Source organism: Carassius carassius, chromosome 31, assembly GCF_963082965.1.
Source record: "Carassius carassius chromosome 31, fCarCar2.1, whole genome shotgun sequence".
Taxonomy (NCBI): Eukaryota; Metazoa; Chordata; class Actinopteri; order Cypriniformes; family Cyprinidae; genus Carassius; species Carassius carassius.
Genome location: NC_081785.1, coordinates 14,193,376 through 14,210,109, shown reverse-complemented (window position 1 = coordinate 14,210,109; position 16,734 = coordinate 14,193,376). Strand labels below are relative to the sequence as shown.

The 16,734-nt window shown below is 37.3% G+C and overlaps 1 protein-coding gene across 2 annotated transcripts in view; it reads left to right on the top strand.

The window, feature by feature from the left end:
* Positions 1-6,299, top strand: part of LOC132111612 (estrogen-related receptor gamma-like) — an 82,797-nt gene extending 76,498 nt beyond the window's left edge. For both annotated transcript variants that reach the window (XM_059519064.1, XM_059519063.1), the window contains exon 8: positions 4,411-6,299. In XM_059519064.1, the coding sequence (XP_059375047.1) occupies positions 4,411-4,655 (245 nt within the window). In that variant the 3' untranslated portion in view covers positions 4,656-6,299. The remainder of the gene's footprint in view (positions 1-4,410) is intronic.
* The last annotated feature ends 10,435 nt before the right edge of the window (positions 6,300-16,734 follow it).

The window sequence follows — 16,734 nt, the reverse complement described above, 5'->3', positions numbered from 1 at the left end:
CAACACATTTACATTGAACAAAATTTTTTTATAAATAAACATTTGTCCAGATTAATTAATGCAGGGGTGCCCAATCCTGCTCCTGGAAGGCCACTGTCCTGCAGAGTTTATCTCCAATCCCAATTAAACACACCTGCACCTTAGGTCTTACTAGACATACTAAAAACTTGCAGGCAAATTTCTGTTTGTTTGTTGAGGCAAGTTGGAGCTAAACTCTGGAGGACAGGATGGAGTTTGGACACCCCTGACACACCATTCTTCAAAAATAAATGATAAATGCAATTTATAAATATGCTGATTTTGTATGAAGAGCATGTTTTTAATTTCTAAAATAAAATTAATTTTGACATTTAGTAGTCTGACAAAATCTTGTATTATTAATTATTAGAAGAAGAAAAAAAGTGTTGTGTTGCAACTTTCCAAAAACCTAATAATAATTGTTAATTAATAATAAACCCTATTTGTAACTAACTAAATGTATTCGAAAACATATTTTAAGAAACTTATTAAAAAAAATAATGATTCATGTATTGAATTTGTAAAGAAAATCTATGAGTTTTTACTTAATGCTTTTAGAGTCAATGGTATAAAAACATATGAAGCCATTATTCATACAGAATTGTTTTTTTTTTTTAAGAATTATGATTTAATTTTTTTTTTATCATGGACACACTTACATGTCATTGACCAACTTCTATCTGTCATAACCTTGTTTTCTTTAGCGTCAACTTAAATAAGATCTTTGCTATGATTAAAATCTTTATACTTTACATTGTCCAAAGTGTCATTAACAAAAAAAAAAATAATCATTTACAGCAGTCGTATGGCAAATTAAATAAAGATGCTGCATTTAGCTTGAAGTGCACTTGAAGCCTCTTGAATTTCCTGTCATCAGCTCAGTTAAAGCATATTTGTTTATTCATCGTCCCTCTTAATAGGGTTGGCTTTTGATAATGTATCAGCATGGAAAAAGATAAACTCCCTGCTTTTGATTTCATCTCCTCCTATGGGAATCTTAACAACAGATGTAGTGGTATAGTTATGCAGGTACAGTTCGACTGATATCTCAATATCTCTGTTGTTGTTTTTTTCTCTCTCTTATGTTTTCTCTTCCTCTATTCACGTGCACACACAACAAAACACTAAACCGTGTTCCCACCCCTCCCTGCCCCTTTTGAAATCCTTCAAAAGCACGTCTGTGGCCCTCTCCAAATTAGCATAGGACTCTGCTCAGATGCCTTTTAAGTAAGGAGCCCATCAGTATGCACCTGCATGTCAATAACAGGCTCTGATGTTGTCAGCAATCCACAATCGCACCATGGCCCTCTGGCTCCCTTTGTGTTGACCCCATCTTTGAACTTTATCTTGGTTGCTGGCCAGTAGTTTTCCCTTTAATTTACAAGAAGGAAACTGTCAATAAAATCTGTTAAATGGGACGCAATGAGCAGCTTGAATGGGAGGGCGGCTATTTGTTCAAATTCTCCAGCGCTCAAGGTATTGACAGTTTGTTTTCTGGGGCCGTATGTGACGATCAATCTCCGGCTGGGCCTGGCCATGCTGAAAAATGAAAAAGCAGATTGCTCTAGCTCGCTCGTGGATGACGGCTCACTAGTTTGGCCCCGGCACGCAGACACCAGGGGCCGTCCTGCCCAAAGTGCACCCCTGAGAGAGCGAATGAGTGCGTGACTCTTTTGAGAAATTATTTTTTTCATTGATTCGATGATTAGTAGTTTGGTTTGTTGATGTGTACGTCAACGTGCCAAAAGCAAGTAAAAGTGATCGATGTGTTGTAGTGTTCATACCGATGTAATTTTCTGTCAACGTTAAAACCTTTACTGAAGCATATGCAATTAACCTTCCTAAAACAGTTTTCACTCTGCTAGTAAATTTAACAATTAATAACAAAGAATCATCAAGTAACACACTGACTCAAACGTGAAGTAGAAAAACTGAGGTGGGATTTTCTTTCAAAACACTCCAATAATATATAAAAAAAAAAAAAATTAACTGTGCAGCCTGATGCGTAGGCTAATTTCTAGTCCTGATTTTTTCTCTCCTTCTCACGTGTTATTCTCTGTATTTCTCTCTGCGGCTTTTCTCCGTACTCTTTTCTCAGGACAGACATGCCTCATGTCCGATTTCAGAGTTGAGTCATTTTGTCACTTCTTTTTTTGGAGGAGAGCGGAATGTTTAAGACAGCTGCTATAAAATTATACACTCCACCATTTTCTAAAGCCCAAAGATGCTGGGTATTTCCACTCAGAGCTGATATATTTCACAGTCTTTCAATAGACACAATATTGTTTAAGCAATCGATGTCAGAGTGCTATTTTTTATCCTATTTATTTGAAAGCTTTATGTTGCAGTTGATCTCATCATGATGCATGTTTCTTTTTAAAGGACATAAATGTGAAATAAAAAAAAAGAAAAAGGAAAGTAAATAAAGCAATTCCAGTGTCATTCTGGAAAATCATAACAGATTTAGATCTAACGAAGTGTCTTTTTTATAGTAAATGTGGCAGCACACTTCTAAGGCACAAATTGCGTGCAGAAAATGTGTGTTTTCCAGAACGCCTCCAGCAGTGATGGTGAGATTGATAGAGCAGCTTGTGTAGAAAGGTGCAGGTAAGCACTTTCCTCCCAGGGATTTCTGTCAGATCACAGGTCACTTTTCAAATGGCCAAAGCCCATGTGACTGATGGATGAGACCTCGCTGTCTGAATTCTAGATAGGCTCCAGACACTGAAGGGTTAGGATGTGGAACCGTAGCCTAAAGCGGGTTGAAGTTTGCCCCGCTGGCCAGCCCAAATTACAGTCAGTGCTCTCTACTTATAGAGGAACCTCATAGGGTCTCGCTTTTATCAATACTTGACCGTACAATAATTATTTAACGTGTATGTATCAATTGATGTGATGCAATGCATTGATTGTGACATCTTTGCCAAAAGCCATCGTGCTTTTGGACATTTTATCCGGAGGGAACAGGATCAGATTGACACGCCACATTAGAAAACCATCAATAGCGTCGGTGGAGTCTGTCTATAAAGAGCAAGTCAGACAAAGCACGTTCTTTATCATTATGATGTGATAAAACCATCAGAGCACACTTGCAATAGCATCCAAGGCTTGGATTAGCTGGAAAAGTGCAACTATATTAGCCACTGGAGCAGGACACAGCAAAGATAGTAGCTGCCTGAGACTAATTGTGCTCTCAGAGGCATGTCCGTCTCGGTGAACGGGCATGAATGCTGTACTAACGAGCGCAAATGCAAATGCAGCCTGTTTGACATTTCTGGCAGACAATTCCAGTCAGGCTGAGGTATTGTTTCCTGACTCGAGCCGCTGTTCCTCTCGCTTAGACAAGTGCCATATCAGCTCTCCTCCAAACACTGTTTCTGTCGCCCGTGCCATTCATCAGTCCCATAGAGAGGCTTGTAAACATGTGGCAAGGACGGCCTCAGCGTTTAACACTCGAGTGTGCCTTTAATCACTGGAGAATGAGCTTAGAGCTGGCAAAAAAAAAGAGGATGACTCACATTCTCTTAATCCTTTTCCTTTTGCCAGGAAAGTGAAAAAGACATGTCCTGTACAGAACTAGCATCTGGGAGTGTCATGCCTATTTAAACTGAAGGGGGCCCCCTTTGCTTTTTGAGCAAAGTTGATTTTGAATTCAACTTGCATACAATATGTGTGCAATTTTGTCTTCTGACAGTCCTATACGATTTTATTTGTATATTAAAAAAATAACATAATATATTACATGATTATTTATTTTATATATATATTTTTCATATATTAGTGGTATTAAATGTTTTGTATGTTTAATATATTTCATTAAAACTGCAGTTAAAAATGCTTAGTAGTTTTTGTTTAATGGTTTTATTCAGCAAGCATGCATTAAACTGGTCAAAAGTAACCGCAAAGATGTGTAATGTTACAAAACCTAATCATGAAAAAATATATATCATGGTTTCCACAAAAATATTGAACAGAACACTTGTTTTTAAAATTAATAATAAGAAATGTTTCCGGAGCTTGGGCCAGCATATTAAAATACATTTTGAAGACTGCAGCAATGCTGAATTTGTATTTATTTTTTTGGTAATAATTTATTCACAATATAAATTTTTTTTTAATTAATTAATAGAGCATTGTTGACCATAAGAAACTTCTTTCAAAAACCCTTACATTTTAAATCAAGCAATAAATGAAATCAGTATCACTAGAGTAACATGTCTTATGCCTTTATATTATATTAATAAAAAATTAGTAGTTACAAAACAACAGTTTTTTTCCCCATTTGGTCTTGTCTTACTGAGAAAAATATTGACACAGCATATGTTGTTTTATACTGAATTTGTGTTTGAGTTATTTCTAATGTCACTCATCATTGTTCTGTATTTTTTCCAGATTCCATGCATATAGAGGACGTGGAAGCAGTGCAGAAGCTCCAGGATGTGTTGCATGAGGCCTTGCAGGACTATGAGGCGGGCCAGCACATGGAGGACCCGCGCCGGGCCGGCAAGCTGCTCATGACCCTACCACTGCTCCGGCAAACATCCACCAAGGCAGTGCAGCACTTCTACAGCATCAAACAGGACGGCAAAGTGCCCATGCACAAACTGTTTCTGGAGCTGCTGGAGGCCAAGGTCTAACTCTGTCCCCAGCCCCACGTTATACCAACAGAGAGCTGGAGGGGGTACGTCACTGACTGCACCCCTTCACCAGGGAGACACTGACTAACTCTCTGCCGCTGTTGGTGAAACCTTTGTCTATAAACATTAACAAATAATAACTAAAAACATAATCGTAATGGTACTTCTAATTACTGACAATGATACATAAATATAAGAATGATTTAAAATGTGATTACTGAGAAAAGTATGAAGTGGAAAAAATGACTGCTTTTATTATTCAGCAGCGGGACTTGAAACCAGCCGTCGACTTGTTCTTCTCGAAAATCTGATGCTGAGTTTTTTGTGTGCTATTGAGACATTTTGTTGATTTTCAAAAGAGAAGTTTTGGAGCCGAAAAAGACCAGCCCTGCCAAAGGAAGGAGGTCCACCCTGTGGACGCCAGCAAGCGAAACTTTCCCCGAACTGTACCGTCCAGCTCCCACGTTGCTGAAGGAATCTAGGAATCGACCCTCTTGTACCATAAGAGTGTGACATAGTGACTATGTGCAGTTATACATTAGAGGTCCTCGGAGCAGTTTAACAACACGATAGCCAAACGGAGATTTTCACGTCTTTGAAGAAGCTGCTCCTCACCATTACATAGCCATGTGGACTGATCATATGTGTGTCACTCCCTTGTCGTTTTCTTTCAAGTCTTCCAAACACATCTAGCCTCTTTTACAGATATCATTTCAGTCTTTTCAGGGAAAAGCCGAAGCTTTAGTCTATCATGCAATACCGAGCAAAGAGGAATCGCAGTGGTCAAAGAACAGACTCATTTATTTATTGACTTGATTTTATTATATTTTATTCGAGTGTATTTTTACTGTACTGAAGGATGTAAATATATGGTATGGTCATCAAACACAATGTTTCTTCATATAATGTTAATAATTGATTGTTATGTTTTTCTACTGACCACCGTGTTGCGCGATTTATAACCATGAAGACAAAAACCAGTTATCTTCTCTAAGCAATAGATGTTTAAAAAGTGGAGGTGTAAATGTATGCAAATTTGTTTTCATTTTTTTTTCTTCTTCTTTTTTTCTTAGTGCCGCACTTACTTGGGAAAATGAATTTCCAGAAGCTTTCGCTTTTCTGTTTGTGCTTGTCATAAGATGATAGATTACAAACATGATATGGCCAGAAGGACTATAATTATTATCTCAAGCCAATTATATATGCATATAACTTCAGCCTCGAAATTCTATTGACATTCTTTCATTCTAAAGCAGTATTTGAACTTTAAGAAAAATAGCACTTAGGAAGACATAGAAGCATCGTAGGTTTAGTTTCACAATGGTCCTGATTTTTATGAGAGAGATCATACACATGATATAATCTTCTTCCAAATGACATTTTTAGCAGAGGCTCAAGTATCAAAGCAAGCGATCCACAGCCTTCATCAGAAATATGTCACTATTAGTATGGGGTATTTTCTGAATATTCTTAAGCATTGTATATTGTAAATTTACAGATTATAAATCCAACCGAAGACATTTTATTGGAACAGAGCAAAGGGGAAAAAAAGAATGAAAAATTAGGAAAAAAATGTAGTTCAGCTTATTGGTGTTTCATGTCTGCTGTGTTTTTTTCCTGAAACATCTCAGTTTTTTTTTTTTTTTTTTCTGCCACATTCAAAAGATATAGGCCCGGTTTCACAGACAGGGCTTAGACTAAGCCAGGATTAGACCATAGATCAATTAGGACATTTAAGTAATTTTTATGAAAATGCTTAAAAAAAAAACATTACCGATGTGCATCTTAAAACTAAAAAGGCACTGATATATTTTTAAGATCAGTCAGTGCAAGTTTATTTCAGTGGAAACAGCTCAGACTTACATTTTAGTCTAGGACTAGTCTTAAGCCCTGTCTGTGAAACCAGGGGGTAGTGTACCACCCGTGGTGATCCCAGGTCTCACTGTTCAGTATGCGTTGATATTCTTTCTGTTTTTTCTTTTGTAATTTTGGTTCATTTTTCTTTCTTTTTTTTTCTTTTTTTAGAGACGGTAGAATTAGAGACAATACTGGATGTATGAACCTTCAGGAGCAAGATGATGGGTTCTCAAATAACCTTCTAAAAAAAGACTAGTTGCCGCTAGATCAAAGATCAATATAATCTATGCTGATATATTAGTAAATATATTTAAAAGGAGGTGCATTATACTGTATGTACAAGAGACCATCTGTGTAACTCCTATCTTCTAGACTAACACTGCATATCATAGGTTACAATGAAAAATGGTTTGAAATAGTACCTTTTTTCTTCTTTCCCCTCTTTTTCTGATTTTCCTTATCTTTTAACAAAATGCTGTACATAAGGCCTTCATGCTGAACTCCATTGGTATATATCTCTTTAAGGTTGCAAAGCGAAGAAACATTTTTGTTTGTTTTGGTGTAAGATCGGTTTTCAAAACTATCACTTTGACTTTGTGTTCTTAATAAAATGACGTGAAAAAAAAGATGAAAGAACAGATCATTTTTAAGGCAAACGGGAAATGAAGGTTTTTAGTTGCTTTTTCTAAGTCTTGTTCTATAAATACCCTGTATTTATCATTAGCTATTCAAAACTCTTAATAGATTGTACATTGGAAAGGTTAGTGTAATGTGACTCTAGATCTTATCGTTCATGGCAACTCATCAGATGGTTAAAAAATGGGGTTTGGGGGGTCTTGTTGTTGAGAAGATGATTTCTTTCTTGTTTTTTTTTTTCGTGTTGTCTTTACCTTGAGGTGATCGTGATGAAAATGAAGCGATATGAAACTAGAAACTAAACTTTCTTATTCTGTTCGGTTTTGTAAGATTTCACGAAAAACAAGAACAAGTGGCTCCGATCTACACTCAGTCTTTCATATATGCATTTTCCAAGTTGCTTTTAGTGCACAAAATGAAAAACAAAGTACTTGTATGTACTGTGTAATTTTGGACTAAACGGCACACAGACCTCTCGACCCATTGAAAGACAATTTTACTGTGTCTTTTAACACTCATCTATCCAGCATAGAAATCAAAGTGTAATTTATCCATACCCATGATGACTTTTTTTAGAGATATTTTCTTATTTAAAGCAATATGACGGTACGACGTACAGTTGTTGTACAATGTGATTCAATTAGTGATCAAATGCTGTATTTATTGGACTATTTTGCAAATTAATGGGATTAAGGATGATCAGATGTACAAACAACTGCTATTTTTAAATGTTGAAGAGGTTTTAGGTGTTGGTTGTATTTATTCATGCATTGACGCGTCTGCCAGACGCATCTAGGTTCCTGGCAGTCTAAAGCAGAAACAAGTGTGGGAGAGGACGAGATCCAGAAGGAGAAAGAATGAAAAAGCATTTGAGAAGCTTCTATGATCAATATGATGATGATATATTTCAACCCAGGAGTGGCTGAAACAAGCTGTAGTGAGAATCATGTCTGTAGTTTTTAGATGTGCTCCACATCGGTAAAACTATTAACTGTATATTTTTGTGATGTGCATCATTACAGTGTGCTCCACACAATATGTCCATTTGTGTAAATGTATTTATTTTACATTGTATATATTGTTAAATGCAAAAAGAGAGACCTATGATTCTGTAACTATGATCAGTTCAGATGTGTAACTCCAATTATGCCTTTCAGGATAATAGTAGAGCAATATTAAACATGCTTCCAGTTTTGACTTCCCCTGTGTTTTACTGTGTGACAACACGTTTTCAATCTTAACACATTGTGGGTTTTATTTATTTATTAGTATATTTATTTTTTATTTTTAGAGCTCTGTAGTACATCATTATGAGACTCAAGACTAAATATATATGTATTCAAAATTATATATATATATATATATATATATATATATGTATATGTATATGTATATATATATATATAGTCATTTTAAATGGCAGTAATATTTCTTAAATATTACTGTTTTTACTGAACTAATAATTCCAGCCTTGGTGAGCATAAGTGGCATTCAAAAACATAAATAAAAACCTTGCTGACCATAAACATTTGAACTGTATATATATATATATATATATATATATATGTATGCATGTATAATGTAGTTATCAATATAAACCACAAAATAAATATATATTTATATAGGAAGAAATAGGTACATTTAGTGTCATATTAGTAATGAAATTTAAACTGTTTAGACAAATCAGAAACTCTCAGTCACAGTCATGTCACTATTGTCAAAAAATTGTGCTTAAGATTTTTTTTGTAAATTAGATATTAATAGAAATATATTACTGTTTGTTTCTGCTAGGCACATAAGTAACATTTCCATACAAATTGGTATGACAAAGTAGTCTGTATTTATTCATGTCCTGCATTTCCTATAGGGAAAAAAACACTTATGGAATATGAATAATGAATGTAACAGCTGATGAGCCAGATACTGGTATCCAGGCAATAGAGTCTTCTGCCTGGCTACTTGACATTTTTTTCCTCTCAAGAGCAGTTTTTCTCTTTTTTTCCCCCTGCACTGGCATCTTCACACAGCCACTCTTCATTCTGTCGTGGTTACAAAATTATTGCGTCTGAAAGGGGAAGAAAAATGGTGGATGAGCAGAAAGTTCTTGACAACTTGATGCAGCGTTTGAGGCATGTCCACTCAGAGGGTAATCAGCCGCTATGCCCTGAGGCTTTACAGCAGACATATTGATGTAAGACAACGTTCCTAACATCAGCACAGTCTCATGGTCTGCCCACATCCACTTTGTCTCTCCTGTAAGACACAGCGGGCCAAATGAGGAGCTGAAGATACAAACATCAACAAGAGGATAGCTCTTAGGATACCTAAATAGCAAACCTAAATATTTTGCACCCTACTGTATAATAATTTTGACAGAGAAGAGAAATATTAAGGCAATTTGTGCCATTTAGTAAGATAGCGTTGTGTGTAAAATCATCTGCCGCTAATATGTATCAGATAATGTGGGGAGACATTTAATGTTCTGTAACAAAAGCACACAAGGCTTTAAAACAGAGAGCAGTGACCTGCAGGCAAATATTTTTCAAGATAACATCATAAGATATTACTTAAAGAGGGCCCCATTGGCGAGGGATTTTTCCCCCCTCTTTTTTTTTTTTTTTATTATTTGCGCTGCGGCACATACATTTTACTCATTGACTTCGGAGTTCATTTATTTTATTTTATCTTTATGCCATTGATTCATTATTATGATACAATAAAAGCTACTTGAGCATTTCAGCTGCCAAGTACCGTTATCATTAACCTTGCGAGACGCTAAAAGTGCTCCATGGCATTTGTAATGGCTCTTTTAACTCTTTCTGCTCTTCTGTGTTATACGGCTGAAATGTGGAGCTGCTATAATTGGGTTTTCACTGAGGTTGGACCCTCAGAGGAGGTCTGGTATAAGCTATGACGAGGTATATGTGCGGATATGCTGGACTATTTGTATTTCTCCATTATGTCAATTTATGGATCATCCCATTGGTGCAATTTGGAACCAGAGCGGGAAAGTGCCTTACAGTCCAATTGGGAATTGTGATGTTCCCCTTTAGTTAAAAGTTAAGCTCGTTTTAGATTAATTGATCTATTCTAGACATAAACTGCTGATCTTGATAAGTCTGTTTGAAATGACCTCTGTCCTGCTCACGCCCGTTTAATGGTTTCTGGTAACCGTATCAAGTGACATTAAAAAAAAAAGAGTGGCCAATGTATATTGTCAGGGGTCACATGCTAAAAACAATTACAGTTCTATGTAACACATGATGAACAAGGAAGCTCAGAACTGGCATTAGCTTATTTATTGCTCTTTGAGTGAAGCAACATACATTTTGGTCTTATTGTCTTTCTATTAATTAAGTTAAATTGGACATGTTTAAGTGGATTGAACAATATTATATTTAGTTGTGACAAAATCTTAATGAAGTTTGTTGCTTCAGCTCATTTTAACAACTAATTTATCCAGTCTACTTTATAAGGATGGTGATGATCAAGGAAAGCAAAATGGCTTTCAGTCTAACCAAACACATTGCTTATCGTCATCAGCTGCAGGTTTTGAAGAGTTAAATGCAGTATAGGCCAACTTCCTGGTCATTTCATACACCAAACTACTGTGTCTCTTGAGCGGTATGTTTTGTGGTGTCCCCAGTGTGCCATGGGAACGAAGTTCGACTGGTGGCACGGGTGTGCTTGGCATCATCTGTGAAGTGCTAATGTGTGCAGTTGGGCCCTGATGGCTTTTGGTCAGTGAGTCCACCCAATTTATTTCTCAGTGTGAGAGCAGGGTCACACTCCTGGGTCTTAGTGTGCTGATGGCCTGGGCCACACTGTGGTAATGGCCTTTCACAGGTCTCCTGCTCCCTCGACACCGCTAGAGACATCATGGGGCTTGATATGTGTGTGAAGAAAGAGAGAAGGAAGTCTGTAGAGCCGTGACAATGTGCAAAGAAGGCAGCTTTGGGCTTGTCCCTCTTGAGACCCTGTTTACCCCAGATGCAAGGAGCTGCCAGATGATCTCTAAACTCCTGGGTCTTTAGAGAGAGTTCAAGGAATGGTTAACCAAATGTATTAAAGTTAACTTCCAGAATATTTCAAATATGATTTTTGATGTCCTTGCTTTAATGTCTTTAACTTTTTCTTTTTTTATTATTATTATTATTCGTATTATTTACTAATGCTATAGCATTCTGATGGTATTCTAATTCGATTTTTTTTATCATCTAAATATATGGACATCTGTCACGTATAAAAATATATTTTTGTACATGAGACATTTAACAAAATATATTGTTTTGTGTTCCACAAATGAAAGTAAGTCATACGAGTTTGGAACAACATGAGGGTGTGTGTAAATGTTGACAGAATTTTCATTTTTGGATGTACTATCCTTCTACTGTTTCAGATTCCATCTTTCACAGCCAATGTTTTAGCACAATTATAGGTTTATTAACACAAGTATAAAACCCGAACAGAGTAGGTGAATAAATAATCTTATTATAAGACATTTTGTAAAACTATCCAAAATTCCAGTATTAGTATTTTAGAAGTCATCTTTATCTTATTAGCAAACTGGTTTATTTCCCATCCAAACCCTTCTTTTTTCTTTTATTCATGCACCACATCCCCACTGTTCTACTGAGGCAGATAATGACTCATCTCCAGCAGAATAGCCTTTTTCAATTTTAGAACTACTTAACACTAAATGTAACTGGTAGATCACTCAAAAGCAATTAATTGTCGTCCCTTTAAAGGCAAGTTCACCATCTCCTTAATACATGGGATAAAACGGATCAGACAGCATCGGGCTCATCGAGAGCATTAGCTGGTCACACTTGCACGTTTATTTGCACTTAAATGTTTTACTCTACATTCGATGAACCATTAATTCAGTTAGTGCACTTTTATAAATAGTTTGGGGTGTCATCTAGGTTTGAAATAGGAGCACTTGAAAACTATTTAGGGGAGGCCTTCATAAATAACATAAAGCACAAAAATGAACTAATGTGTGGATTTATATAGGGATTTCTATGAGTGAATTCTAGAGGAAGCAAGAGGTATAGATACTGTAAAATGTTAAATTATTATTATTTTCTTTCTGTAGTTGTTTTTGCTTTTATAATAAACTTCTGAGAGATTTCTTATTTTCTTCTTTTTTCTCTCTTCTGTACCTTTTTCCCTTGTAATTCGGTCCATGCTTTCATCCAGAGCTGGTGTTTGTGTCTGCTGAAATCTCACCCCCATGTGGTGCTGTGACCTGAGTGACTGACTGTGTATGTGTGTGTGGCAACCGAACACTCCAGAGCCCATTGCGACTTGACTTCCCAGTGATCTCCAGTTCCTACTCCGAGCCAGCATGTGGTGTCTGGAGTGTCACATCTGACAACTCAATATACAGCTATGTCGCTACACAGGAGAGGAGCAATCTGAGAGATGATGCACTGGCACAGTCCCTCTATGTCCATCTTTTTCACTGACAGCAAAAGGGATTCTAAGCACGACAGCGGTCTTAAAATGCACATCGGCCACATTTTCTGCTCCCCCTACTTCACACGGCAACTTGTTTACAATTTCGGTACACATGTGTACTCAATTATTAAAAGGGTTAAATTATTTTGCTAAAAAGAACATTATTTTGTGTATTTGGGGTAATGGAATATGTTTATGCAGATTAAGGTTCAAAAAACACATTATTTTCCACATACTGTACATCTGTACTAAACTGGTGTTTAAATCATCAGTGGCAAATTCTTTAAATATAAAACATGTATTTACAGTCTGTGAGTCAGAACAGCCGGCATTTTATTCTTCTCTCCCAGGATCGCAGGACATTTGTGTATTTGATTAAAAAAAGCAACAAAGAACAATATAACAAAACACAACCCTCAGTGCAACAAAAAACAGAATGAATGCATTTTTCACTGCCTTGTACCAAAAATAATTGTTGTGTAATGTGAGAAATACAACTTTTTTTCTGAACTTTGAATACAAACAAACAAAATACTGTTCTAATATTTAAAAGGTTTTTTTCCCCTAAAGGCCTGCTAAATAAATATATTTAACTATTTAAAGGAGTCATAACGTCGTATTACCTTGGATACCTACTGCTGTATTATAGTCTTTCAGGCCCTTCTAAAAAAAAAAAGTGGAAAAAAAATAAGCACAGAGCTCCTCAGACCCTTATTTCTGAAGGCATTATTGTCTCGCGAGATCTGATGCGATATTTTGGCTGTCGTGTACGGTCATTATAATAATGCAAATGAGGGGCGCGTTGATTGGTTGTAGGAAGGGGGGGGGGGGGTTGACAATGCAGGTAACGCTTTAGCATATTCTCTTGGTCGGCGTTACGTCACAAATCATGTGACCTGCATAGCAACAAGCCGCCGCCGTGTTTGAAGGGTAAAACAAACCGAAGGCAATCAAGGCAAAGCCCGAGGAAAATCAAAAAGGTATCTATTCACATAAGTTTTGTTGTGGATTATGTCAGTTATGGATACTAACGGACTACTTTGTATTAATGATGAATGATATCTGTGTATGCGAATGTATGTCGGTGGTGAGAAGTGAAGTGAATGTAATAAAACACTCATGTAAAGCGCTTTGTGACTAACGTTAGCTAAAGTTACATGTATGTGAAAGGCGCTAGCAGCTATACAAATACAGATCTTCTTTCTTCTATTAAAGAATGTCTTATCAATATATAGAAAGTCTACTTGCGCCTGCATTGACCAGGTACCACAGAAAGCTGTCGCTTGTAGGTTTAACGTTACAATCTTGTCCCTATCGACATCCAGCTGAGTCCTCGGAGAACAACCCAAAGGCATGGCCCAGGCTAGAGTATCCAGACATATACAATTACCTCATCAAATCCCCTGGTATGAACACCATGTGTACATACCATGTGTCCTACACTTGCAGTCATGTTTAAATACCCATCAAGCATCGATTACATTAACTGTTCATTTAGAAAAAAAAAAGATGTTTATTCAAAGCACTGTGTTACACAATGGCTGTAATGAGCTCAGTCTGTCAGTGGCACAGCTGGAGCCATTTCTCTCTCCTTTCTGGCTCAGTTGCCTTGCTAGGTATCATATAAAATGAGAGGTCACTCCTCTTTACGCTGTTGTTTGTGCAACTAACAACACAACAGTTTTTAGGCATGATTCTCGGCAGTTTTCTCGACAGCTCTGCGCTCGTTTGTCTTCCGCTTCGTGTTGCTTAATGGCGAGCGCTTGTTTGTTTTACCCTTCGCCGCGGTTGCTATGCGCGTGCAGTGCATTATGGGAATAAAAGTCCCGGATGTCCGACCTCGAGAATCATTACAAACTGACATCATGGCGCAAGTTGTGAATGAACGCGACCGGCTTCCCGGCCAGTGTATAAGTATGAGGCACCGTTTAGGGCTTAAATCAAACTTCATTCACGCACACATATGAAACACGCTTGCATATATACTAAGTGCTAGTCACACATACATGTATATGAACTATCCACGCACATAAAGTTACTCATATGAGACGTGAGCACAGCATACACAAATATAAGACGTGAGCACACACACAAACTAGACGGCGCCTCATAAGCGTTAGGCAATAAATAAACAATAACCGAATCATGATGATATCAGTCATTTGTTTTGTGCAAAGTACGTTAGCAGCCATTCCCCATACCTCGAAGCTAATACTCCCGCCAGTGTTGTGCCTGAACGCGTTCATTGAACGATAGTGTGTCTGACTCTCTTGTTCGATCTTTTTTCCGAGTCATTTCGTTCATTTAAGGGGCTTTAAATTTTACTATTAACTGGCAAATTCCCCGAACACATCAACCTACGCAATCTTGATCATATTCTGAATTAAGAAATCATTATAATGCAGTCAAAAGTCCGTTTTTGCAGTCAGTTTACAGGGAACATAAACAATTACTTCACCTCAAGTCTTTCGTTTATTTGTCTAGTGACAGTAGAGTTGTGACGTTCGCGAACGAACCGATTCTTTTGAACGGCTCATAAACATGAACGATGGGAGCCGAGTCGCGGCTGGAGGGGAGCCGTTCTTTCTGTCGTTCTTTTTTCCTATGCGTTTCACACAGATGCACACAAATGAGCTCCTCCGCGAGACAGAACAGTTATAGGGGGAGGGGCGCACCCAGTGCAGGCCAACCCTTTATAGCGTGATGATATTAGTTATTAGTTGTGCACGCATCCTTCACGTGACTACTCCAGTGGAAAAAAACCCCTGCATGCCTCTGTCATTGGGTAGGAGCGTTGAAAAAAAGCTGTTTTGCACAGACATTCATTGCAGCCCACTTTGTTATTGTTCATTGACTTGAAGTGGCTGATGTCCTATTTGCAAAGTTTACAGTAGTAGTAGTATGTAGACATTTCCATTTTATTTATTCTAATTTTATCTAGTTTAAATATTTTTTGTTTTCTATCAAAATGTTCTTGTGTGATAACAATGTTCTTGTGTGGAAGTGTTTGTAGTAAAAGCTGTTTTGCACAGAAATTCATTGCAGCTGGCTTTGTTTTTGATGTTTATTCGTGAGTAGGTATTGTATGAATAACATAAGTCAACGTAGCTTTACACACACACACTTTGTACTAAAGGTAAATCCAAAATAGTGATGTCACTGTCTAAGCAGAGGGATTTGTGCAACCCTATGGAATATAGTCCACACATGACAAATGAGGTAATAATCAATATTTCAGAATAATTCAAACTCAGATATTGGTGTGTGATATCTGAGTTTTAATTATTTGACTACAAATCTCACCTCATCATTCTTCCCAGTGATTATTTCCAGGATAAACTGAGATGCCTCCAAGCTGGCTTCTTAAAACTGACTAAATATTTAAAAGAGCCAAAAGAGCCGTTCTTTTGAACGGCTCTTTGAAAGGAACGGATCGCGAAGATCCGGATCCCCTCAAAGAGCCATAAATCCCATCACTAAGTGACAGACGCAATAGCATACAATAGCCGCATTAGCAGTTAGATGCTGTTTGTTACACACAGTAGAGCAATAAAAACACAGTCTTACCGTTTCAATTGCCGGCAATTTTGTTGGAATGGCGCTTTTCCAGAGATTCGATGCCAACTTCGCCTGATATTGCCCCAAATTTGTGAAGGATTTCGGCGTACAATGTTTAGCACAAACACGTAACGATAAACCAATGGAAGGGTTGAAGGAACCGCGTCATTAAAAATGAATTTAATCCACTGGTCTCTGATAGCTAGGTCCGTTCTTGGTAGAGAAAACACATTTACATGTTGATTCTGGCAGTCAACCACAGAGCAACTCTTTCTCGACTGAATATGAGGGGGAGAGGGGAAGGGCGAGCTTCCTGCTGCGGTGTCCATATATGGTATATCCTGCCTCGTCTTGACGTCAAGACGAGGAAGAAATCAAAATCTCGTATTTGAGTGCGCGTGCACGTGGGCTATTTTACAAACCCTGAGGTAAACAAACGCTTCACTTTTAAATATTGGCTTCCCGGCCAGTGTATAATCGTTAGGCAATCATAACATACATTGATTCTCGTGGAAAAGTGAAAATTGTGGGTCATGACTCCCTTAAAATGGCATGTCTTTAAACC